The sequence below is a fragment of the Chiloscyllium punctatum genome, chromosome 38, assembly GCF_047496795.1.
Source record: "Chiloscyllium punctatum isolate Juve2018m chromosome 38, sChiPun1.3, whole genome shotgun sequence".
Lineage (NCBI taxonomy): Eukaryota > Metazoa > Chordata > Chondrichthyes > Orectolobiformes > Hemiscylliidae > Chiloscyllium > Chiloscyllium punctatum.
Window position 1 is genome coordinate 16026102 of NC_092776.1, and position 21777 is coordinate 16047878.

At 43.2% G+C, this 21777-nt stretch overlaps 1 protein-coding gene across 2 annotated transcripts in view; it reads left to right on the top strand.

Annotated features, from left to right (window-relative positions):
• The first annotated feature begins 172 nt into the window (after nucleotides 1-172).
• The window catches only part of pdcd11 (programmed cell death 11), a 57746-nt gene continuing 36141 nt past the window's right edge, over nucleotides 173-21777 (top strand). For both annotated transcript variants that reach the window (XM_072557256.1, XM_072557257.1), the window contains exons 1-11: nucleotides 173-303; nucleotides 1656-1763; nucleotides 5251-5388; nucleotides 10554-10718; nucleotides 12661-12822; nucleotides 17124-17247; nucleotides 17711-17892; nucleotides 18862-18969; nucleotides 19697-19903; nucleotides 20957-21081; nucleotides 21535-21595. In XM_072557256.1, coding sequence (XP_072413357.1) covers nucleotides 253-303; nucleotides 1656-1763; nucleotides 5251-5388; nucleotides 10554-10718; nucleotides 12661-12822; nucleotides 17124-17247; nucleotides 17711-17892; nucleotides 18862-18969; nucleotides 19697-19903; nucleotides 20957-21081; nucleotides 21535-21595 — 1431 coding nt within the window. In that variant the 5' untranslated portion in view covers nucleotides 173-252. The remainder of the gene's footprint in view (nucleotides 304-1655; nucleotides 1764-5250; nucleotides 5389-10553; nucleotides 10719-12660; nucleotides 12823-17123; nucleotides 17248-17710; nucleotides 17893-18861; nucleotides 18970-19696; nucleotides 19904-20956; nucleotides 21082-21534; nucleotides 21596-21777) is intronic.

Here is a 21777-nt window from a genome sequence, read left to right on the forward strand (position 1 = left end):
GTGCACCCGCCTTCCCACGGTGTCGGTTGGGCAACACAAGTGTCAATCCCTAACGTCACCGGAGAAACTCGGTTGTTATTGGCTGTCTGTCATCATACCGCCCCGTGACGTCAAATGCAAGAGCCGCATCCAAGATGGTTGTCTATTGAGCCGGGGGGAGGGGGAATGATTGACCAACTGGTGTCGCCGGAAGTAGTTGTCTGGAGGCAGCGAATGTTTCCGGAGGTTAGTGTCATGGCGATGGCCATGTGAATGATCGTGGGTTCGGTTTCAGCAGATTCAGAGTCACTGACGATCTCCTCGGTAACGTTCATATTATCAAACATTATTAGTGTTGTCGTTCAAATCCTCCAGTTGTTCTGTTTCCTATAGTCTTCGTCTGATGGAGTCAGTGATGTGGAGGGGCCAGTGTTGGACTGCGGTGGACAAAGTTAAGAATCACACAACATCAGGTTATCGTCCAACAGGTTTATTTGGAAGCACTAGCTTTCAAAGCGCCGCTCCTTCGTCACCTGATGAAGGAGCAGCGCTCTGAAAGCTAGTACTTCCAAATAAACTTGTTGGACTATCATCTGGAGTCAGTGGGTGATCAGCTTAGAAATGTCTTGAGCATTCCCCATCACTATGGCCCTTAGCTATTTACCACACTTCTGCCCTCATCCCTTCTCTCCCCTACGCTGGTCCTCACTTTCTAATCCACCAGCATCTGTATCATAAGCACCAAAAGCTGCCATTTCCGCAACCTCTAGCAGGATGCCTCCACCAAGCCTGTTTTGTCCTCCTCTCCCTTGTCAGTGTTTTGTATAACCTGTTACTTCCAGGATACCTTAATCCATTCCTCCTCCACTTCCAACACCCCCATGGCATCTTCCCACGCAATTACAGAAGGTTGTAACACCTCCCTGTTTACCTCCACCCTCCTTCACTATCCAAGGCTCCAGATACACTTTCCAGGTGTAGCAGTGACTTACCTGCACTTCACTCAGTCTGTTCTCCACTACTTTGGGGAGATGAAATGGAGACTGGATAACAGCTTTACAGAATGCCTACTTTTCTGTTCACAAAACTGACCCTAAACTTCCAATTGCCTACCACTTCATATACTGTGGCCAAAACTTCTGCCTCAGCCTGCTGCACTGTTCCTGCAAGACTTCGCACAAGTTGGAAGAACAATATCTCATTTTCCATGTGGGTCCCCTACAGTGTTTGAAACTCAACATCATCCTTTACCCATCCCTACATCCCAGACCCTATCATGATAGGGACCGCTTTTAGCATAGCCAATCCACTTATTGTCCCCAAGATAACTTTTCTTTATCTTGAGCATGCTATTACTATTCCTTTAGTCCTCCTATTTGTTCTTCTCCCCCTCTTTCTGGGCTCCACATCCATTTGTCCTCTCACTCCTTGTCCTTCTAGCTATTATCTGTTCTGAATGATAAATGGACTCAAAATTTTAACTCTGCTTTCTATCCACAGATGTTGCTAGATCTGCAGCAATCTCTGTTTTGGTATTAACCTGCTCCTCACCTCACTTGTGGGCCTTGTCTCATAGCAAACCCTCCACCCCATCTAAAAAGCCTTCACCCTTCCTCGGAAATATCCTTTCCCACTGAACTGTTACTACTATAAGATATTCTTACTTCTTTCTGCAGGTTGCAAGAATGGCTGCAATGGATAAGGATTTCCCTCGTGGAGGGGTGCAGAGAAATCCCACTGAGGAAAAGGTGAAGAGGAGCGTGGACAATGAAAACCTGTTTAAGGTAAGTGTCACACAGTTGTGGTTAGAAGTTAACAGCAAAATTCCAGATTATAGGAAGTATTTTGCTGTTTGCGGCAAAATGAAGATCAAATAACTCTGGTTGTTTCTGATGTCTGTCATATGTTGCCTTCAGATGTTAGCTATTTGAAAATGGGGTAAAAATAATGACTGCAGATGCTGGAAACCAGATTCTGGATTAGTGGTGCTAGAAGAGCACAGCAGTTCAGGCAGCATCCAAGGAGCAGCGAAATCGACATTTCGGGCAAAAGCCCTTCATCAGGAATAAATGAAGGGCTTTTGCCCGAAACGTCAATTTTGCTGCTCCTTGGATGCTGCCTGAACTGCTGTGCTCTTCCAGCACCACTAATCCAGAATCTGGCTATTCGAAAATGCCTGGGTATGTGCCCTTGTGGCCAAGCCATTGAATCAGTAAATACTTTGAATTCTAGATAACTTTATTCAGACCAATCTTTCAGTTACAAATGTTCAAAACATCAACAATTAAGATACTGCTTTCCTTCTTATAGAGGGCATGAAGTGTGCAGGCAGTATAAATGGAGCTTTACCCATGCTCTTGCTGCAGTAGGTGTGTTTGATGGGCACTGTGTATACCACCATATGAAACAGTAGCAAAAATAGACCATTTGGTTCCTTGAATCTGCTCCATCATTCAATCAAATAGCTGGTCTGTTTGCGTTTTAAATTCCAAATCTCCTCATCTCCAAGGAGTTCCCTGCCTAACATGAATCTATCCATCTCCGTCTTAAAAATATTCATTGACCAACCCTGGCTACCTTCTGAAAGGAAAGAATTTTCCTCATTTCTCCTGAAATGGCGACCCCCTAGATCTGGATTAAGCTACAAAAAGAAACATATTTTCAGTGTTCACCCTTTCAAGACATTTCAGGATGTTATACACTTCAATCAAGTCACCCCTTCCTCCTCTGAATGCCAGTGGAAGCAAGCCCAGACTATCCATGTATTCTCAATCCAGTTATAAACCTAGTAAACCTCCTCTGAACCAATTCCAATGCATTTACAAAACTTTGTTAAATAAGGTGAACAATACTGCACAGAGTATTTGAGATGAGGTCTGACTAATGCCCTGTAAAACTGAAATATAACATCTTTATTCTTGTGTGCAATTCACCTTCTAATAAATAATACCACTCCATTTGCCGCCTTGATTGTGTTGTATCTGCATACAAATGTTTTTGTGACTTGTGCAGCAAAATAATAAATCCCTCTGCAATTCAACATTGTGTCCTTGCTTTCCATTTAAATAATAAACTGCTTTTTCGTTCTTCCTGTTGAAGTGAACAAAGTCACTTTTTTTCCACATTATACCCCATGGGCAGATTTTGCCCTATCTATATCCGTCTGCAACTTCCTTATCTTCCTACCTATCTTATTGCCTTCTGCAAATTTTGTCACCATACCTTCATTCTGCTCATGTTAATTATTGATTTAAACTGTAAAAGGTTGAGGTTGCAGCTCAGATCCCTGCAGGATTCCAGTCACATCCTACCAATCAGACAAAAACAATTTATGAATACTGTTTTCTGCTAGCCAGAATCATCTGTTAAAATTATTATGTTACTCTCTACGCCATGAACATTTTTCCACAATGACAAGATAGCTAGGATAATTAAGAAGGCATTCTGTGTGCTTTCCTTTATTGGTCAGAGCATTGAGTATAGGAGTTGGAGTATTTTGTGTAATTCTGGTCTTCCTTTCAGAAGGGTGTTGTGAAATTTGAAAGGGTTGTGTAGTGGACAGCGAAGAGGGTTACCTCAGATTACAGCGGGATCTTGATCAGATGGGCCAATGGGCTGAGAACCGGCAGATGGAGTTTAATTCAGATAAATGTGAGGTGCTGCATTTTGGGGAAAGCAAGTCTTAGCAGGAGTCACAGGTAGATTGGATAGTGAAGAAGGCGTTTGGTATGCTTTCCTTTTATTGGTCAGAGTATTAAGTACAGGAGTTGGGAGGTCATGTTGCGGCTGTAGTTAGGTCACTTTTTGGAATATTGCATTTCTGGTCTCCTTCCTATCGGAAGGATGTTGTGAAACTTGAAAGGGTTCAGAAAAGATTTATAAGGATGTTTGCCAGGGTTGGAGGATTTGAGCTATAGAGAGAGGTTAAATAGGGTTGGGAGGTTGAGGGGTGACCTTACAATGATTTATAAAATCATGAGGGGCATGGATAGGGTAAATGGACAAGGTCTTTTCCCTGGGATGGGGGAGTCCAGAACTAGAGGGCATAGGAAAAATTTAAAAGGGACTGAAGGCGCAACTTTTTTCACACAAGAGGGTGGTGTTGTTTGGAATGAGCTGCCAGAGGAAGTGGAGGCTGGTTCAATTACAACACTTAAGAGGCATCTGGATGTATATATGAATAGGAAGAGTTTAGAGGGATATGGGCCAAGTGCTGGCAAATGGGACTAGATTAGTTTAGGATATCTGGTCAGCATGGATGAGTTGGACTGAAGGATCTGCTTCCGTACTGTACATCTATATGATTCTATGACCTTACACCTTATGACATGCGTTCTGGAAATCCAAATCTAGCATGTCTACAGAATTTCCTTTACTATGGGTGTGGTACTTGTTCAAATAACTCCAGTAAATTGGTTAAACATGATTTCCTTTTGACAGCACCATGTTGGCTCTTCTCAATTAACAAGAGATTTTCTGAGTGTGAAACTATAATCTCTTTAATGATTGATTCCAACATTTTCTCCATGACAGACATCAAGATCACTAGCCTATGCTTTCCTGTTTTCTTACTCCCTCTCCTGTTAAACAGATGAGTTACATTTGCCACTTTGCATTTTTGAATCTAGGGAAAGTTTGGAAAATTAACACCAAGGCATCCAGTAGCTGATTAGCTACCTCTTTTAAGGTCCAAAGGTGAAATCCATCAGGACCTGAAAACTTGTCAGATGCAGCTTCATTGATTTTAATACTACTTCCCTCGTAATTGTAATTTCTCTAAGTTCTTCCGCCATCTTCCCTTCCTGAGTTACTACTATGATGGAACATTTTTTGTATAGTATTTGGTGAAGACAGAAGGGTGGGTTACGCTTCGGCGGGTCGGTGTGGACTTGTTGGGCCGAAGGGCCTGTTTCCACACTGTAAGTAATCTAATCTAATCTAAAATATTCAATCATTTCATCTGTCATTTCCTCATTGTTGACTGTTAACTTCCCATTCTCACTTTCTAGTGGACCAATACTCAATCTTTTCTTTTTTAAAAAATGTGTAAAAACTCTTGCTATCCACTTTAATGATTCTAGCTAACTTCTCATTATCTGTATCTAATCTCATGCTATACCTGTCTGGGAATATTTGATGGGATCAGTATGGAGGGATCTTTACTCTCTATCTAACCCCATGCTGTACTATCCTCTGAGTGTTTGATGGGGGCAGTTTGAATGGAGCTTTAGTTTATATCTCACATACATGCTGTACCTGTTCTGCTTCCAGATGCACCATGATGATGTAAAAAAGAAACAGAAAAACAAGAAAGAATCAATCCCTGTCGAAGCAAAGAAACAGAAGACAAAGAATAGTGGTACATTACAAACAAATCAAAGGATCAAGGCACAGCGTCTCTCCCTCAAGGTACATAAATGCAGCTGGGTCTAGGAGTATGTGATGATCATTAACTCAGTGCTGGGTCCACTTTTGTTTGTCATTTGTGTCAATGATTTAGATGAGAATGCCTGGTTAGTAGGTTTGCAGATGACCCCAAGATTGGTGGTACACTGGACAGTGAAGAAGGTTATTTAAGATTACAAAGAGATCTTGATAACTGGGTTAGTGTGCTGAAGAGTGGCAGATGGAGTTTAATTTGGTTAAATGCAAGATATTGCATTTCAGTGAAACAAACAAGGGCAGGACTTATATAATTAAAAGTAGGGCTTTGGGTAATGTGGTAGCACAGAAAGACCTAAGAATTCAAGTCCATAATTCTTTGAGTTTGTGCCACACACAGCGGTTAACAAGGCATTTAGCACACTTACCTTCATTGCTCAGACCTTTGAGTATAGGTGTTGAGGTTGTAAAGGACATTAGTGGGCCTCTTCTGGAGTACTGTATAGAATTTTGATTGCTCTGTTATAGGAAGGATATTGTTAAGGTGGAGAGGGTTCAGAAGTATTCAACAGGATTTTGCCAAGAATTAAGGGTTTGAGGTAAAAGGATAAGCTTTTAAACTCAGATCTTTTCCACTGGAGCAGAGGAGGTTGAGGGGTGACCAAAGAGGTTTATAAAATCATGAGGGGTTCAGGTTGTGAGTTTGCTCACTGAGCTGGCAGGATTGTTTTCAGATGTTTCGTCACCATGCTAGGTAACATCATCAGTGAGTCTCCGGTGAAGCACTGGTATTCTGTCCTGCTTCCTATTTGTGTCTTGGTCTCTTAAGGTTGCGCTTAATCTTAAGAGACCAAGCCATAGGTAGAAAGCGAGAAGGTGATGGTTACCAAGAAATACCTGATTTTTTAAAAAATCACTTGAAGAGAGCTTGGAGCAGATGTCCAAAGTGGAAATTTAAAGTAGACTTTTGACAAAACTGTTGTGGACAGGAGAAAAGATGGAATTCCAGAACTTGGGAACTTAGTAACTAAGCTGAAAAATATGTTGCTGGAAAAGCTCAGCAGGTCAGGCAACATCCAAGGAGCAGGAGAATCGATGTTTCGGGCATGAGCCCTTCAGGAATGAGGAAGGTGTGCCAAGCAGGCTAAGATAAAAGGTAGGGAGGAGAGACTTGGGGGAGGGGCATTGGGAATGCGATACGTAGAAGGAGGTTAAGGTGAGGGTGATAGGTTGGAGAGGGCGTGGGGGTGGAGTTAGGCGTGGGGGACATTTACTATAAACCGACCGACTCCCACAGCTACCTAGATTACACCTCCTCCCACCCTGTCCCTGTAAAAATGCCATCCCATATTCCCAATTCCTTCGCCTCCGCCGCATCTGCTCCTAGGAGGACCAATTCCAATACCGAGCAACCCAGATGGCGTTCTTCTTCAAAGACCGCAATTTCCCCTCAAGACGTGGTTGACGATGCTCTCCACCGCATCTCCTCCACTTACTGCTCCTCTACCCTTGAACTCCGCCCCTCCATTCGCCACCAGGACAGAACCCCACTAGTCCTCACCTACCACCCCACCAACCTCCAGATACATCGTATCATCCTTTGTCATTTCCGCCACCAAGGATATATTTCCCTCCCCTCCCCTATCAGCGTTCCGGAGAGATCACTCCCACCGCGACTCATTCATCAGGTCCACATCCCCCACCAACCCAACCTCCACTCCCAGCACCTTCCCCTGCAACTGCAAGAAATGCAAAACTTGCGCCCACACCTCCCCTCTCACCTCCCTCCAAGGCCCCAAGGGATCGTTCCATATCCGTCACAAATTCATCTGCACCTCCACATACATCATTTACTGCAACGATGTGGCCTCCTCTACATTGGGGAGACAGGCCGCCTACTTGCAGAACGTTTCAGAGAACACCTCTGGGACACCCGCACCAACCAACCCAACCCCCATGGCTGAACACTTCAACTCCCCCTCCCACTCCACCAAGGACATGCAGGTCCTTGGCCTCCTCCATCGCCAGACCATGGCAACACGATGCCTGGAGGAAGAGCACCTCATCTTCCGCCTAGGAACCCTCCAACCACAAGGGATGAATGCAGATTTCTCCAGCTTCCTCATTTCCCCTCCCCCCACCTCATCTCAGTCCCAACCCTCGGACTCAGCACAGCCTTCTGTGCAATCTTCTTCCCGAACTCTCCGCCCCCACCCCCTTTCCGGCCTATCACCTTCACCTTAACCTCCTTCCACCTATCGCATTCCCAACGCCCCTCCCCCAAGTCCCTCCTCCCTACCTTTTATCTTACCCTGCTTGGCACACCTTCCTCATTCCTGAAGAAGGGCTTATGCCCGAAACGTTGATTCTCCTGCACCTTGGATGCTGCCTGACCTGCTTTTCCAGCAACACATTTTTCAGCTCTGATCTCCAGCATCTGCAGTCCTCATTTTCAACTTAGTAACTAAACATTGCACTACCGAGAATGATCATAAAAGCAAACATGAATATGGAGTGCGAGCTGGTCTCTCCGTATGCTACTGAACAAAATCACAGTTTCTGTTAAGAGGTCTGTAGATTATTCCCAAATGTGTCATCTTTCCCTTATTTCTTATCTCTGCCAATGTGGATCTATCTGATCCTAGATAATTTCTTGTTATGTACTCACCACATCTCGTACTAATGACACTACCTCAACATCCTTTTCTTCCTGCATGTCATTATGAAAAGTCACTGAATATTTCATTTCCAGCTTTGATCTCTTGTAGCCATTACTCTGTAATGACTTGAAGCTCAAACCCATTAACTTCCATTTTTGCCATTAATTCACATATTTTATTTTGAAATCTGTGCAAATTTAAGTGCCTTTCATTTTGCCTTTTGACCAGTTTTTTTTTCTTCCTTTAATAGAGTGTATAAACATTAACTTCTAACATTTCCCCGATGATACATGTTAACAGACCTATGGTTTCCCACTTTCAGTTTACACCCCTTTGTTTAGAAAAAGAGTTACTACACTATTTTCCAGTCTAATAGAATCTTAATGAAATTTAGAGGATTTTGCACCATTTGTGTCGTGAGCCACTCAGAAGACCCAAGGATGAAGTAGGTCAGGACTTGGGAATTGTCAGCCTGCAGTTCATAACCATTTCCTCCATGCTAAATATCTAACTTCTTGCGTTCCTCCCTCCTTTCCATTTCCTGAATATTTCTTTTTCTGGCATGTAACTTGTGTTCAGTACAGCAAAGACAGATACAAAATGCCTGCTCAGTTCATTTCCCCACATCTCCTATATTTTTACGTTATTACTTCTCCAGATTTGTTTTCTGTAGGATCAGCGCTCAGATTGTTAACATTTTTCAATGTCTTTGGGAGCACCTACTAACTGTCTTCATATTTCTGGATGGCTTTCTCTCATACTCTATTTTTTCCTCATTTATTTTTTCTTTTAGTTATTTTTTTGCTGTGGTTTTATATTCTGTCCAATTTTCTATCCTGACACTCATCCTTGTGTAATTATGATTTGTCTTTACAGTTGACGATACCTTTTAACTTGTTTATTTACCCTCAGATGATGAGTCCCTCTGCTGTATCTCTATTGATCTGTCCTTGAAACTGATTTGCCAGTTCACTTCAGCCATCTCTGTTTTCAGGCCCTCATAATTGTATGAAGACCATATCTTTTTATTTTTTGATTATGGACTGAATTGAGAAAAGCCAAACGTTGTTGAAGGATAGCTACGCTTTGTAAAATGAGTTCCCTGCCACATATTGTAAGGGCTGTTTGCACTACTGTTTGTGATAGCAGTGCAGTGTAGACAAGGCGGAGCCTGGCCATATATACGAAGGGAGATTCAGCCGACTGGATGTAGTTAATTGGTGTGTGGAGTGTCGATGACCGAGCTCGTCTGTCTGTTAACAATTGTGTTTCACTCCTAGATAGCTGGACACCTTATGGGTGTGAATAGTAGGCAGAATCCATTGAACCTTCAAAAAGGAAAAACTGTCATTTTCTCTGCAGTAAATAAAATACATCAAGCCTGTAGAAAGCCAGTTTATTTTCCTTTTTTCGGTTGCTGTGAGCTGCGGCTCCAAAGCAATAAATCAGATACTTCATAAGTTGTGAATAATTTGTTCCGCACCTCCTGCAGGTAAATGAAAATACCATGAAAAGGAAGATCAAAAAGTAATAAACTAAAACTAAGAATTGCGGATGCCAGAGATATGAAACAAATGTAAATAGAAATAGCTGGACACTCAAGTCTGGAGGCGTCTGTGGAGAGAAAACTGACATAACATCAAGGAGTAGGAGAAAGTGAGGACTACAGATGCTGGAGATCAGAGCTGAAGTGCGAGGTGCTGGAAAAGCACAGGCAGCATCCGAGGAGCAGGAATTCCTGATAAAGAGCTTGTGCTTGAAACGTCGACTCTCCTGCTCGTCAGATGCTGCCTGACCAGCTGTGCTTTTCCAGCACCTCACACTTCAACTAAAAATCAAGGTGTAGCTGGTCGTGACAAACCAAAAGGATCATCTCAGTGAACCCTGTGAATAGGGGCTATTGAACAACTGTCGTGGGTCCTTCCCGCTGACCATAATACCTATTTGTTTTGTTTGTGTACATCTCTTTGAGAGTAGAGAAGTTTCATGACTGGGTTACAGTCTCAATCAGTAGACTTGTATGTAAGCCATTAGTATTATAACCTCAAGTGTGTGATAAAGTTTCCTGACACTGCCCTAACCTTGAATTTTCTCATTTTCCTCTGCCTGCTGTGCTTTAGAACAGAATGTTTAGGTGTTATACATGTACGTCAGTGAGATTGACTGTCATTCCTCTCTTTTTAATGCTGATTCTGTTGTGACCCTCACCTACTTTGCTCGGTGGCCATCTGGTCTCTATTGTCCTTTATGGAGAGAAATGGCTATCCTTACTTGGTCTGGCCTGCATGTGACTCGAGACCCACAGTAAAGTGGTTGACTTATAACTGCCCTGTGGAAAATCAGGAATAGGCAATAGGTTGGTCTAGCTAGGAACGTGAATAAATATAATATTAAAGAAATGCCAACATCAGGTTCACAGTGATCATAGAGGATCTCAAGTTGATTTATTTCAGATTCTACATGTGAACTCCATGACAACGCTGTGTCTGATTTGAATGTTGTTGGTTGATTTATTCCTCCCTTTGCCACCAGGAACTGAATGTTGGGATGCTCTTGCTCGGCTGTGTGAAGGAAGTGAATGATTTTGAACTCGTCATTGGGTTGCCCCAGGGGCTCACTGGTTATGTCAGTCTCACCAACATCTGTGATGCATATACCAAATCCCTAAGGGAACAGATTGATGAGGAACTGTCAGAGGTGAGTCTGTTATCCTTCTCTTATTGTACCTGTGGGTTTCCTCTTGTGCACCACATCCTATTGTGATGCAGGGCTTTGGGGATCAGGATCTGGGCTACTTCAAGCCTGTCTTGTGTCAGAATTATCTTTGTTTCTTGGGTGATGTGGGGGAAGCCTTCCAGGTTTAAGTAAAAACAAACCTATCGCAGAGGCTGTCCTAACAACATTATGGTTAATAGTGGTGGCAAACATCTGACTCAAAAGATGATGGTCTGCAACATAGTTGTAAACTCTAAAACTGGAAAGGCTACAGGTGCTTGTTCATCATTCTGCTGCCCTCTCTTTTCAGTCCCACCTTGTGTTGTGGGTGTCTGTCGCTGGTGTACAGATTGAGAGTCGAGCCCAGTCGCTTACCAGATGTCAAAACCTGAACAAAAGCAGCAGCCAGTAACTTAGGAAAGCATCTTCCTGCAGACAGATGCACCCTCAATAATTAGTTTGAAAAACTGGGTTGGAGGTTGGGATTTTCAGGAAAATCGACTTCTTCCTGAGGTTCCCAGGCTCATGGTCTCCAACTAATCAGATTTACTTCCCGTGAAATGGTTGGAGGTGCTGGATACTGCGAATTATAGGCCTTAACAACATTCCAGCCATAGCACATAGATCTGTGCTGCAGAATTTGCCACTCATTTAAGCAACTCTTCGATAGGCACACGGGAAATAGTACAATGAAGGATGTGTACGTTAGTCTGATCTTGGAGTAGGATAAAAGGCTGGCACAACATCAAGAGCCGAAGGGCCTGTACTGTGCTATACTGTTCTATGCTCTAACACTAGTAAAGAGGCCTTGATGAATTGTTGCACTTTATCTTGGGGGTGGTACACACTGTTGCCATTATGTGTCAGTGCTCAAGGAAGTGAATGTTGAACATGGTGGATGGGAGCCAATCACCTGGATGGTGTCAAGCTTCTTGAGTGTTGTTGAAGCTGCACCCATTCCAGCAAATGGGGAATATCCCATCAGATTCCTGATGAAGGGCTTATGCCCAAATTGTCAATTCTCCTGCTCCTTGGATGCTGCTTGACCTGTGCTTTTCCAGCACCACACTCTCAACTCTGATCTCCATCATCTGCAGTCCTCAATTTCTCTTGGAAGGATGAGGGGAACCTGATAAAATTTTAAAAAAAACAAAGATCTGCAGGTGCTAGAAATCTGAAACAAAAACAGAAATTGTTGGAGAAATTCAGCAGGTTCAGCAGGATCTACAGAGAGAAAGCAGAGTCATTGTTTCGGGTCCAGTGACCCTTCAGCAGAACTGTTCTTATGAAGGGTCACTGGACCTAAAGCATTGACTGCTTTCACTCCACACGTTCTACCAGACCTGCTGAGTTTCTCCAGTAATGTTTGTTTTTGTTAAAGATTTGTAAAGTCCTGAAAGGTTGCAGGAGGATGGACATAGAGAAGATGTGAGGGAGAGGTTATATGGATAAGAAATATTTGGAAGCATTTGGATGAAGCAGAGGCAAATGGTACTAGTTTAGCTTGGAACTATGGTCAGCATGGACTGGTTGGACGAAGGGTCTGTTTCCAAGGTGTATAACTCTATGGCTGTAAGATTTATACAGATCCGATGGCAGAGGGACTTGTTTCTATACTATGGTTTCTACAGAGGGATGTACAGTAGTGACAGGGGATTCTAGAGGCTTTTTGAGGTATTTTCTTATTAAGCTTCAAGAAAGCTTTCTTTCATTGTGGAAAAATTAGTGAGGGATTTTGAAATTGCAAATGATCATTGTAAGCAAAAAGTAACTAGTGATGTTTACTGGGCCAGGCATAATCAATAGACTGTTTCTACCATACGTCTATAAGTGCTGCTGAGTTTTGGCTTGTGTATTTGCACTCCTTTCTGATGTTGTGCTTCTCATCCCTGGTCTGATATGTTTCATTCCCAACAAACCCCAGGATCTGGTAGTCCTGTCAGATCTGTACAGCCCTGGTATGGTTATACGATGTGCTGTGTACGAGCTCGGAAAGACAAATTCCAACCACCACAGCTTGAAACTCTCCATTAACCCGAAGGATGTAAACAAGGCATTGTCTCCTGAAGCACTGCAAGCTGGCATGGTGAGTATATTGATATAGTCTGGAATTCCCAGATCCAGCTTTACTAATCTGATCCAAGGGAAACAGTTTAATGAAGTACATCCTCAAGTTTGACATTTCCAGAACCAATAACATGTCTGTCACAAAAATAGAGGGCGCTTCGTGAGTTCATTGAGTCACACCCACAAATGGCCCCAGTTTCTTGTTCAAGAGTATGCTCATTATCCCGAGTTTATCTCGGGTCTAACAATAGAACGTACTTGTGATCTGATTTGAACTGAATGCCTCACCATTCATACAAGCCATGGATTGAAGCTCCTTGGATACTGCCTGAACTGTGCTCTTCCAGCACCACTAATCCAGAATCTGGTTTCCAGCATCTGCAGTCATTGTTTTTACCTCATTATTTTAGTTCTCTTCAAACCATTCTGTTACCCTCAAGAACACTTCCTAGCTCTAAGTTTTGATTTTGAATCTTCTCTTTTTTTTTTACTGATCACTCATTACTGAAAGTGGCTGAGCCACTTTCTGACACAAACCTTTCCTGTCAACCATCAATAAAACCAGCTCCCAATACAGCAAAATAAGGAAAGTATTCCAAAATTAGTAGGAGTGAATGTTTCATTGAATGGTGCAGCACTGAAAGAGACGTTTTAGCCCATGATGCCTATCTCAACTAGTCACACTCCTCCACCTTTTCCCTGAAGCTCTAAAATCTCTCTCTGTAGATAATGATCCAATTCCCTTATGAAAGCTGCCATTGACCATGCATCCTCCAAACCTTCAGGCTGCGCATTCCAGATCCTAACCACTCACTGCACTTAAGACTTTATTTCCTTGTGCTGCATTTTGTTCTATTTTCAATTACGTCAAATCTGTGACCTATGGTTCTCGATTCATCCACCAATGGGAACAGTCTCTCCCTAGCTTTTCTGTGAAGAGCCCTCATTCATTTTGAAAACTTCTATCAGGTCTCCTGACCTTTATGCTTCCCCAATCCACTCATGTTACCACAGTCCCTCGTTCCTGAAACCATTCCTATGTATCTTTTCTGAACCCTTTTTAAAACCTTCCTAAAGTGTCTTGCTCAGACTGGACACCGTACTCCAGCTGAGGGCAAGCCAGTGCTTAATAAATGTTCTTCATAATTTTCTTGCTCTGATTTATAAAGCCCAGAATCAGTATGCCATCTTCAATAATCTATCCATTTGTATCCCAAGGTTCCTCTGCTCCTGCACCCCTTTAGAATTGCATGTTCTGTTTTTGTTGTTTCTCCAAGTTCTTCCTCCCAAAATGAATCACTTCACATCTCTGTGTTAAACCGTTCCTCAAGCTGGCTCTGTTGTCCTGAAGTCTCTCTCTATCTTCAGAGATGGATTCTTAGAACAGCTGGTGCTGGAGCCTACCAGGGAGAAGGCAATTCTGGATCTGGTATTGTGCAACGAACCAGAATTGGTCAGGGACCTCGAAGTGAAGGAGCCATTGGGAAGTAGTGACCATAATACAATAAGCTTCAATCTGCAATTTGAGAAGGAGAGGGTACAATCGGAAGTGACAATATTTCTGTTGAATAAAGGGAACTATGGAGCTATGAGGGAGGAGCTGGCCAAAGTTCAATGGTGCAATACCTTAGCAGGGATGACAGTGGAGGAACAATGGCAGATATTTCTGTTTATAATGCAGAAGATGCAGGATCAGTTCATTCCAAAAAGGAAGAAAGATCCTAGGAGGAGGCATGGGTGGTCGTGGCTGACGAGGGAAGTTAAGAAACATATAAAGTTAAAAGAGAAAAAGTATAACATAGCAAAGATAAGTGGGAAAACGGAGGACTGGGAAGCTTTTAAAGAACAACAGAGGATTACTAAGAAGGAAATACGCAGAGAAAAAATGAGGTACGAAGGTAAACTGGCCAATAATATAAAGGAGGATAGAAAAGCTTTTTTGGGTATGTGAAAGGCAAAAAAATGGTGAAGACTAAAATTGGGCCCTTGAAGACAGAAACAGGGGAATATATTACGAGGAACAAAGAAATGGCAGAAAAATTGAATTGGTACTTCAGATCTGTGTTCACTGGGGAAGACACAAGCAATCTCCCTGAGGTAACAGTGGCTGAAGGACCTGAACTTAAGGGAATTTATATTTGCTAGGAATTGGTGTTGGAGACACTATTAGGTCTGAAGGTTGATAAGTCCCCGGGGCCTGATGGTCTACATCCCAGGGTACTGAAGGAGGTGGCTCGAGAAATCGTGGATGCGTTGGTGATTATTTTCCAGAGTTCGATAGATTCGGGATCAGTTCCTGTGGATTGGAGGGTGGCTAATGTTATACCACTTTTTAAGAAAGGTGGGAGAGGGAAAGCAGGAAATTATAGACCAGTTAGTCTGACCTCAGTGGTGGGAAAGATGCTGGAGTCTATTATAAAGGATGAAATTACGACACATCTGGATAGTAGTAACAGGATAGGTCAGAGTCAGCATGGATTTATGAAGGGGAAATCATGCTTGACTAATCTTCTGGAATTTTTTGAGAATGTAACTCTGAAGATGGACAAGGGATGTCCAGTAGATGTGGTGTACCTGGATTTTCAGAACGCTTTTGATAAAGTCCCACATAGGAGGTTAGTGAGCAAAATTAGGGCGCATGGTATTTGGGGCAAAGTACTAACTTGGATTGAAAGTTGGTTGGCTGAAAGGAAACAAAGAGTAGTGATAAACTGCTTCATTTCGGAATGGCAGGCAGTGACCAGTGGGGTACCACAGGGATCAGTACTAGGACCGCAGCTTTTTACAATATATGTTAATGATATAGAAGATGATATTAGCAATAATATTAGCAAATTTGCTGATGATACTAAGCTGGGTGGCAGGGTGAAATGTGATGAGGATGTTAGGAGATTACAGGGTGACCTGGACAAGTTAGGTGAGTGGTCAGATGCATAGCAGATGCAGTTTAATGTGGATAAATGCATGGTTATTCACTTTGGTGGCAAGAACAGGAAGGCAAATTACTACCTAAATGGAATCAATTTAGGTAAAGGGGCACTACAAAGAGATCTGGGTGTTCTTGTACACAAGTCAATGAAGGTAAGCATGCAGGTACAGCAGGTAGTGAAGAAGGCTAATAACATGCTGGCGTTCATAACAAGAGGGATTGAGTATAGAAGCAAATAGGTTCTTCTGCAACTGTACAGGGCCCTGGTGAGACCACACCTGGAGTACTGTGTGCAGTTCTGGTCTCCAAATGTGAGGAAAGACATTCTGGCTATTGAGGGAGTGCAGCATGGGTTCACGAGGTCAATTCCTGGAATGGCAGGATTACCTTACACTGAAAGACTGGAACGACTGGGCTTGTATACCCTTGAGTTTAGAAGACTGAGAAGGGATCTGATTGAGAAATATAAGATTATTAAAAGATTGGACACTCTGGTGGCAGGAAACATGTTTCCGCTGATGGGTGAGTGCCGAACCAGAGGACACAGCTTAAAAATACGGGGTAGACCATTTAGGACAGAGATGAGGAGAAACATCTTCACCCAGAGAGTGGTGGCTGTGTGGAATGCTCTTCCCCAGAGGGCAGTGGAGGCCCAGTCTCTGGATTCATTTAAGAAAGAGTTGGATAGAGCTCTCAAGGACAGTGGAATCAAGAGTTATGGAGATAAGGCAGGAACAGGATACTGATTAAGGATGATCAGCCATGATCATATTGAATGGTGGTGCAGGCTCGAAGGGCAGAATGGCCTACTTCTGCACCTATTGTCTATTGTTCTTCACAACTGAAAGAAACTCAATTTATTTACGTAAATTGTCATTTGTTCATGAGCCCCAGGGTCCTGTGGCAGCGCAGGTTGAGACTGGGCTATTAGAGGAAGATGATGTTTACTGTGACCAGGAGGTAATCCTGTGTTAAATTGGTGGAGTAATATTTGGAGTATTTTCTGTCTGCTGCTATAGTGATGTTTATCTCCTGTTAAAGTTAGACTGAAAAAAAAGTTGTGCTAATTTGCAAATTATTTTAGCATTCATTTAAACACCTGCTTTTGCTAAATATCCTTTTTAAAAATGCACTCAATTCCTCATCTTTGGTTCTGTATGTGCTATCAATTCTGAGAATCATTTCAAAATGTCAGCGTGGAGACCTGTTTTATTTAATCCTTCTTTCCCACAAATATTAGTGTGAGGGTGTAGGAGTTACTGGAATTGTTCCACTGATGTTCAGTAGGAGGAATGAAGGGCAGAAAGATAGACATCCAATCTGTCTTTGTTTCAGTTGTACCAACTACTAATATTGTGTTCTGAGTGCCATGCTTCTCTATCTTATTGCAGCTACTCTCAGGCTGTGTATCCAGTGTTGAGGAACATGGCTATCTGGTCGACATTGGAGTCAAAGCCACCAAAGCTTTCCTCTCACACATGAAAACCCAGGAGTTCATAAAGAGTAGAAATCGAGGTGAGTCTCCACCGTGAGGTGAACCCTCTCTGATATGTTGCGCTCCTCATTCAGCACACCAGTCAAACATATAATAGAGCCAACCTGATCCATGGGGCCAGTTTCCTGTGGTCTAGCGTCCTGCTGTTGGGAGCTGCTGACTGTACCTAGTCAAGAGCTCTCTAACATTTCTGTAACTTGTGATTCATGTGCACTTGCGTTGATGACTAGAGACTTTAACTTGTATGAAACACCTAGGAAATCTAAGGATTTGGTTTGTAATTGAAAAATTCTGTCTGTTTATTACCCTTTCATGTCTCTGCATGCATCTTAATAGCTCGATAACCAGACCTTGCTAGCTGTTTATATTGCAATGGTGAGGTTCCGACTGGCGTGTTGACCTGTATTCTTTGCTGTGTGCTTTGCTGTGATATTTCTGAATTTATCTTGTAACCAAAGCCGTGATGTATTTGCTCCCACTTAGGCATGCCTCTCCGTGTTGGTCAATATCTAACCGCACTGGTGGAGTCAGTGAAGAATGATGGCCGCATTGCCCAGCTCTCGATCTGTCGTACTGACGTTGCTGCAGCAACAGCAACTGAAGATCAGAAATGGAGTCTCTCCAATCTGCTCCCTGGGCTGATAATCAGGGCTGAAATTCAAAAGGTGCAGATTTTAGGACATGTGTTTTCTCCCATTCCTGTCCCCAGAGAAAGAAATAAGATGTGGGGTGATCTGTTTGAGGTCTTTGAATACCTAATCGAACTTCTGTCATTTATAGAGGAGAGACATCTGGGGGAGGCCAAGCTCAGGACAATAAAAACAAAATGGTAATAGCTTCAACTGGGTTTTCAGATGGAGTTTACTTACTCAGAGTGTGGTGAGAATATTGAGGTCACCAATGGAGCGAGTGGTTGAGGTGAATACTTCCAAGAACACAGAAATCGAGCAATATGTTGATAGGATTGGAGCAAGCTCATGTGGAATGTCCACACTGCTGTAAACTGAATGTTTCTGTGCTGGAACTGTAACGTCCTCTGGATATGCACGCAAACTTCAATTCAAACTGTACGTCAACCCTTCAAGTTGATCCAGTTGGACGCAGATAAAAGAAGTGACCTTTTATCTAGGAGCAGAGATTCCGGGAAGGGCTGTAGTTATGATGTCAATCAGCCTTTGCTCTCTTGGGTGATATCTGTCCTCTGAGTTCCATGCACTTTTGGTTTTAGTTTCACATTTGAGCCATAAAGAGTTTTTGTTTCGGTGTGTACAGTATCCCAATGAGCTTCAAATTCCAGAGCCTGATCAAGTAAACATTAATGATAAATGGGGATACTTACTAATCTCGTCATGTTAGATCAGAGATGGTGCACTCACTCTCTCTGTCTGACTGTGGGGGCTCTCTCTCTCTCTCCCCCCCCCCCCTCTCTCTCTCTCTCTCCCTTCTCTCTCTGTGTCTGTCTGCCCGCATTTTCCGGGTGTCTCTTCCTTGGTCTCCCCTCCCTCTTTCTCTGTGTCTGTATCACTCCCTTGTTATCGGCTCATTTGGTCTGCCTGTCTCATGCCTATCCATCTGTGGTAACAGTGCTTTGCTCTGAGCTCCTGTGTTCTAGACCTTATGCTGATTGATTGCAGGTGGATAGCTGCGGTTTGATTCTGCAGTTTAACTCTGGTTTGAGTGGGACAGTCGACGTCCTGCATCTGGATCCACGGCGAGCCAGGACCTACCGTCCCGGGCAGCAGGTTAGTTTGATGAAACTATTTGTACACCACCTTAACGAAGCAAAACAGTGAGAGAATAAGTATAAGGAGGTGATGATGAACCATATCAAACCCTCAAACATTTCATTCCATTTACACCTGACCAGCAGATTGTCATAAAGCAGCTGCTCTGTTGATTCTGTCCCTTTTGATTTGGCACCACCTCTCGTTTTGCTCACCGCCCGCAACTTCATAATCTCTGTGAGAAATGGAAAACCAGATGGAACAAAAGAATTAGATTGATTCAGGGAAATTCATTCTCTGACCCAAAGAGCGATGCAGGTTACTTCAGGAAACACTGGTGCTCATGCAGCAGTCTCTTGTTAGAGAGTACCACAGCGCTCTGTCAAGGGTTTGTGCCCAACCCAGGTTCATAGGTCACAGAATTCACAGAATCACAGAGAGAGAATCGAAGGTGCAGAATGCTGCAGCCAAACATTCTTGTATGATGTTAATGTTGTGATGGGAATAGTGCTGCTGACCAGGGATCAGGACCCCAGCAGTGGATTTCACTTAAAAGCTTTCCTTCACTTTCACACACTCATCAGCTCCATGGTCCCCAAGTGTAGGTTCTGCAGCCAAAGTTGCCTTTTCAAGTGTGGGAGTTTACACCGGGCTACCTATGACACTTAGTTGCTGATCAACTTGGCTGTCTCCATTAGACAGAACTTACTGAGAGTAAATCACCAGGATTGTGTCTCTGTTCCAGGTGAAAGCTTGTGTTCTGTATGTGCAGCCGGAAACAAAGGCTGTACACCTGACATTGCGGCCTGCCTTCCTACATCCGGGGGCAATGTTGCAGGAGCCAAGCCCCCATGGGATTGGAAAGATTTTCGAGCAATGCACTGTGCGGAGTTACTACAAAGGAGCTGGTGTCATCTTTCAGCTGGATGATGGGACCTTTGCCTATTCACCTGTGAGTAACTCCCTTCAGTTGTGTCTGTGGATTGAGCGTCAACACTAATGATATTTCAATCTGTTAACAGTTTTGCATTTGTATATCTCCCTTCACGTCCTCTGGGTTTTGCAGCAAGTTAAGCACTTTTGAAGTACAACTATAATGTAACACTACAAAGCAGTTAGGGATGTGCGGTAAATGCTGGTCCAGGCAGCAATTCCCACGACCTGTGAATACATTTTTTTAAAAGGTAGCCAATTTGAGCATGGCAAAATCGTACAAATAAGATAGAATAGTTTTAGAAAGTCATTGGAATTTTTAAAAATAACATTGGTTCAGGGATGGATATAGGATAGCGAACTGAGCTAAGCCCCTGATTTTTAAAATGTGGCAACGTGAGAGCTGACTGGCTCTTGGTTGGAAGTCACCTTCGGAAGAGGGTCCTGCTGACAGTGCATCGTCTTCTCACCAATCACCTGCCAAAGGCGGGATGCTACCTTGCTGTCCTCCCACAATGGGGTGTTGCGATGTTGCTACATTGAAGTACCAGTCTGTGGCCTCCCTCTCAAATCTCTGAACTGGTGCACAATGAGAGATCTGATTAGTGAGAAAATGCTGAAGTGTGCTACCCTCTTCCACATCTCCCCTAGCTCACTTCCACGCTGTAGCCCAGAGAATGATTGCTCCCTTTGTGGTTGAGACCCTGTGTTCTGCTGGAAGACCGATTTCCCATGTTCCTTAGTGAGAATGCTTTGAACAAAAACAACAATTCTGTTTTTTCTCTCCACAGATCCTGCCTGACCTGTGAAGTGTTTCCAGCATTTCTGATTTCATTGCAAATTACATTTTGTTGTTAAATCTTGTACTCTTCACTAAGTGTTGCAGATTAAACACTGACAACAGATGAAGTAAAGCTGGTTTCATTTTGACCTGGTTTAGTTTATATGATGGTCGATCTGGTGTAAAAGTGCTGTTTCATTAACCTGCCTCTTCAATTGCTGGCATGTATTGTTGTCATGTGACTTTGCCTCCTTCCACAAGATCACTGATTGTTAATTTCTAACATTGCAGAAATCTCATCTGTCTGGTACTGCCATGTCCTTTGACCCAAAAGACTTCAGTGAAGGTTCCAGGCATAGGTGCAGGGTCATTGACCACAGCCCAATGGAACAGATGGCTCTGGTGTCTCTGAGAAAGTGAGTGTGAAGGGTCATCAATACTGAGACGTTGAGTTCAATAGAGGGTAACAGGTAGCATAGACCATGAGTCAGCAATACCTAAAGTCATTTACTGGGCAACAATGATTAGGAAAGGGAGCACATCTACAGCACTGGGTTAGATACAGAGTAAAACCCCTCTACGTTGTCTCAATCAAACATTGCCAGGACAGGTAAGCCATTGGGTTACATACAGACAATCTGTGTTGTTCCACTTTCAATAGTTTGTTCTAGTGATGTGACATTTCCATTGTGCTCTTTATTAAAAACAAGTTAGCTTTCCACTTTGTGGTTAGCCCAAACAAGAGGGACAGAAATGGCACAAGCCAAGTTCAAGCGAGAACAGTTTCTGATAGCAGAGACTGAAGAATAATGTCTTGACTCCTGTAATAAACGCACAGCCCTTCCTGATTTTGAGTTTCTCATTTTTAGGAGCATTCTTGATGCCCAATTTTTGAAGTACCAGGACGTTAAGCTGGGACAGCTGGTCGAGGTAAGTCTTCACAGCCAGACCTTTGGAACAGTACAGTCTTTGGAAAATATAGATTCCCAAAGCAGCCTCCAGCAGGACTGGGTGAACGAGTGGCATGTGCCAAAATGTCCTGCTCACTTGCCTCAGGGCTATCTCCAGCTGCTGCTTAACTAACCACTCTTCCATTTATTCCTTCTGTCTTT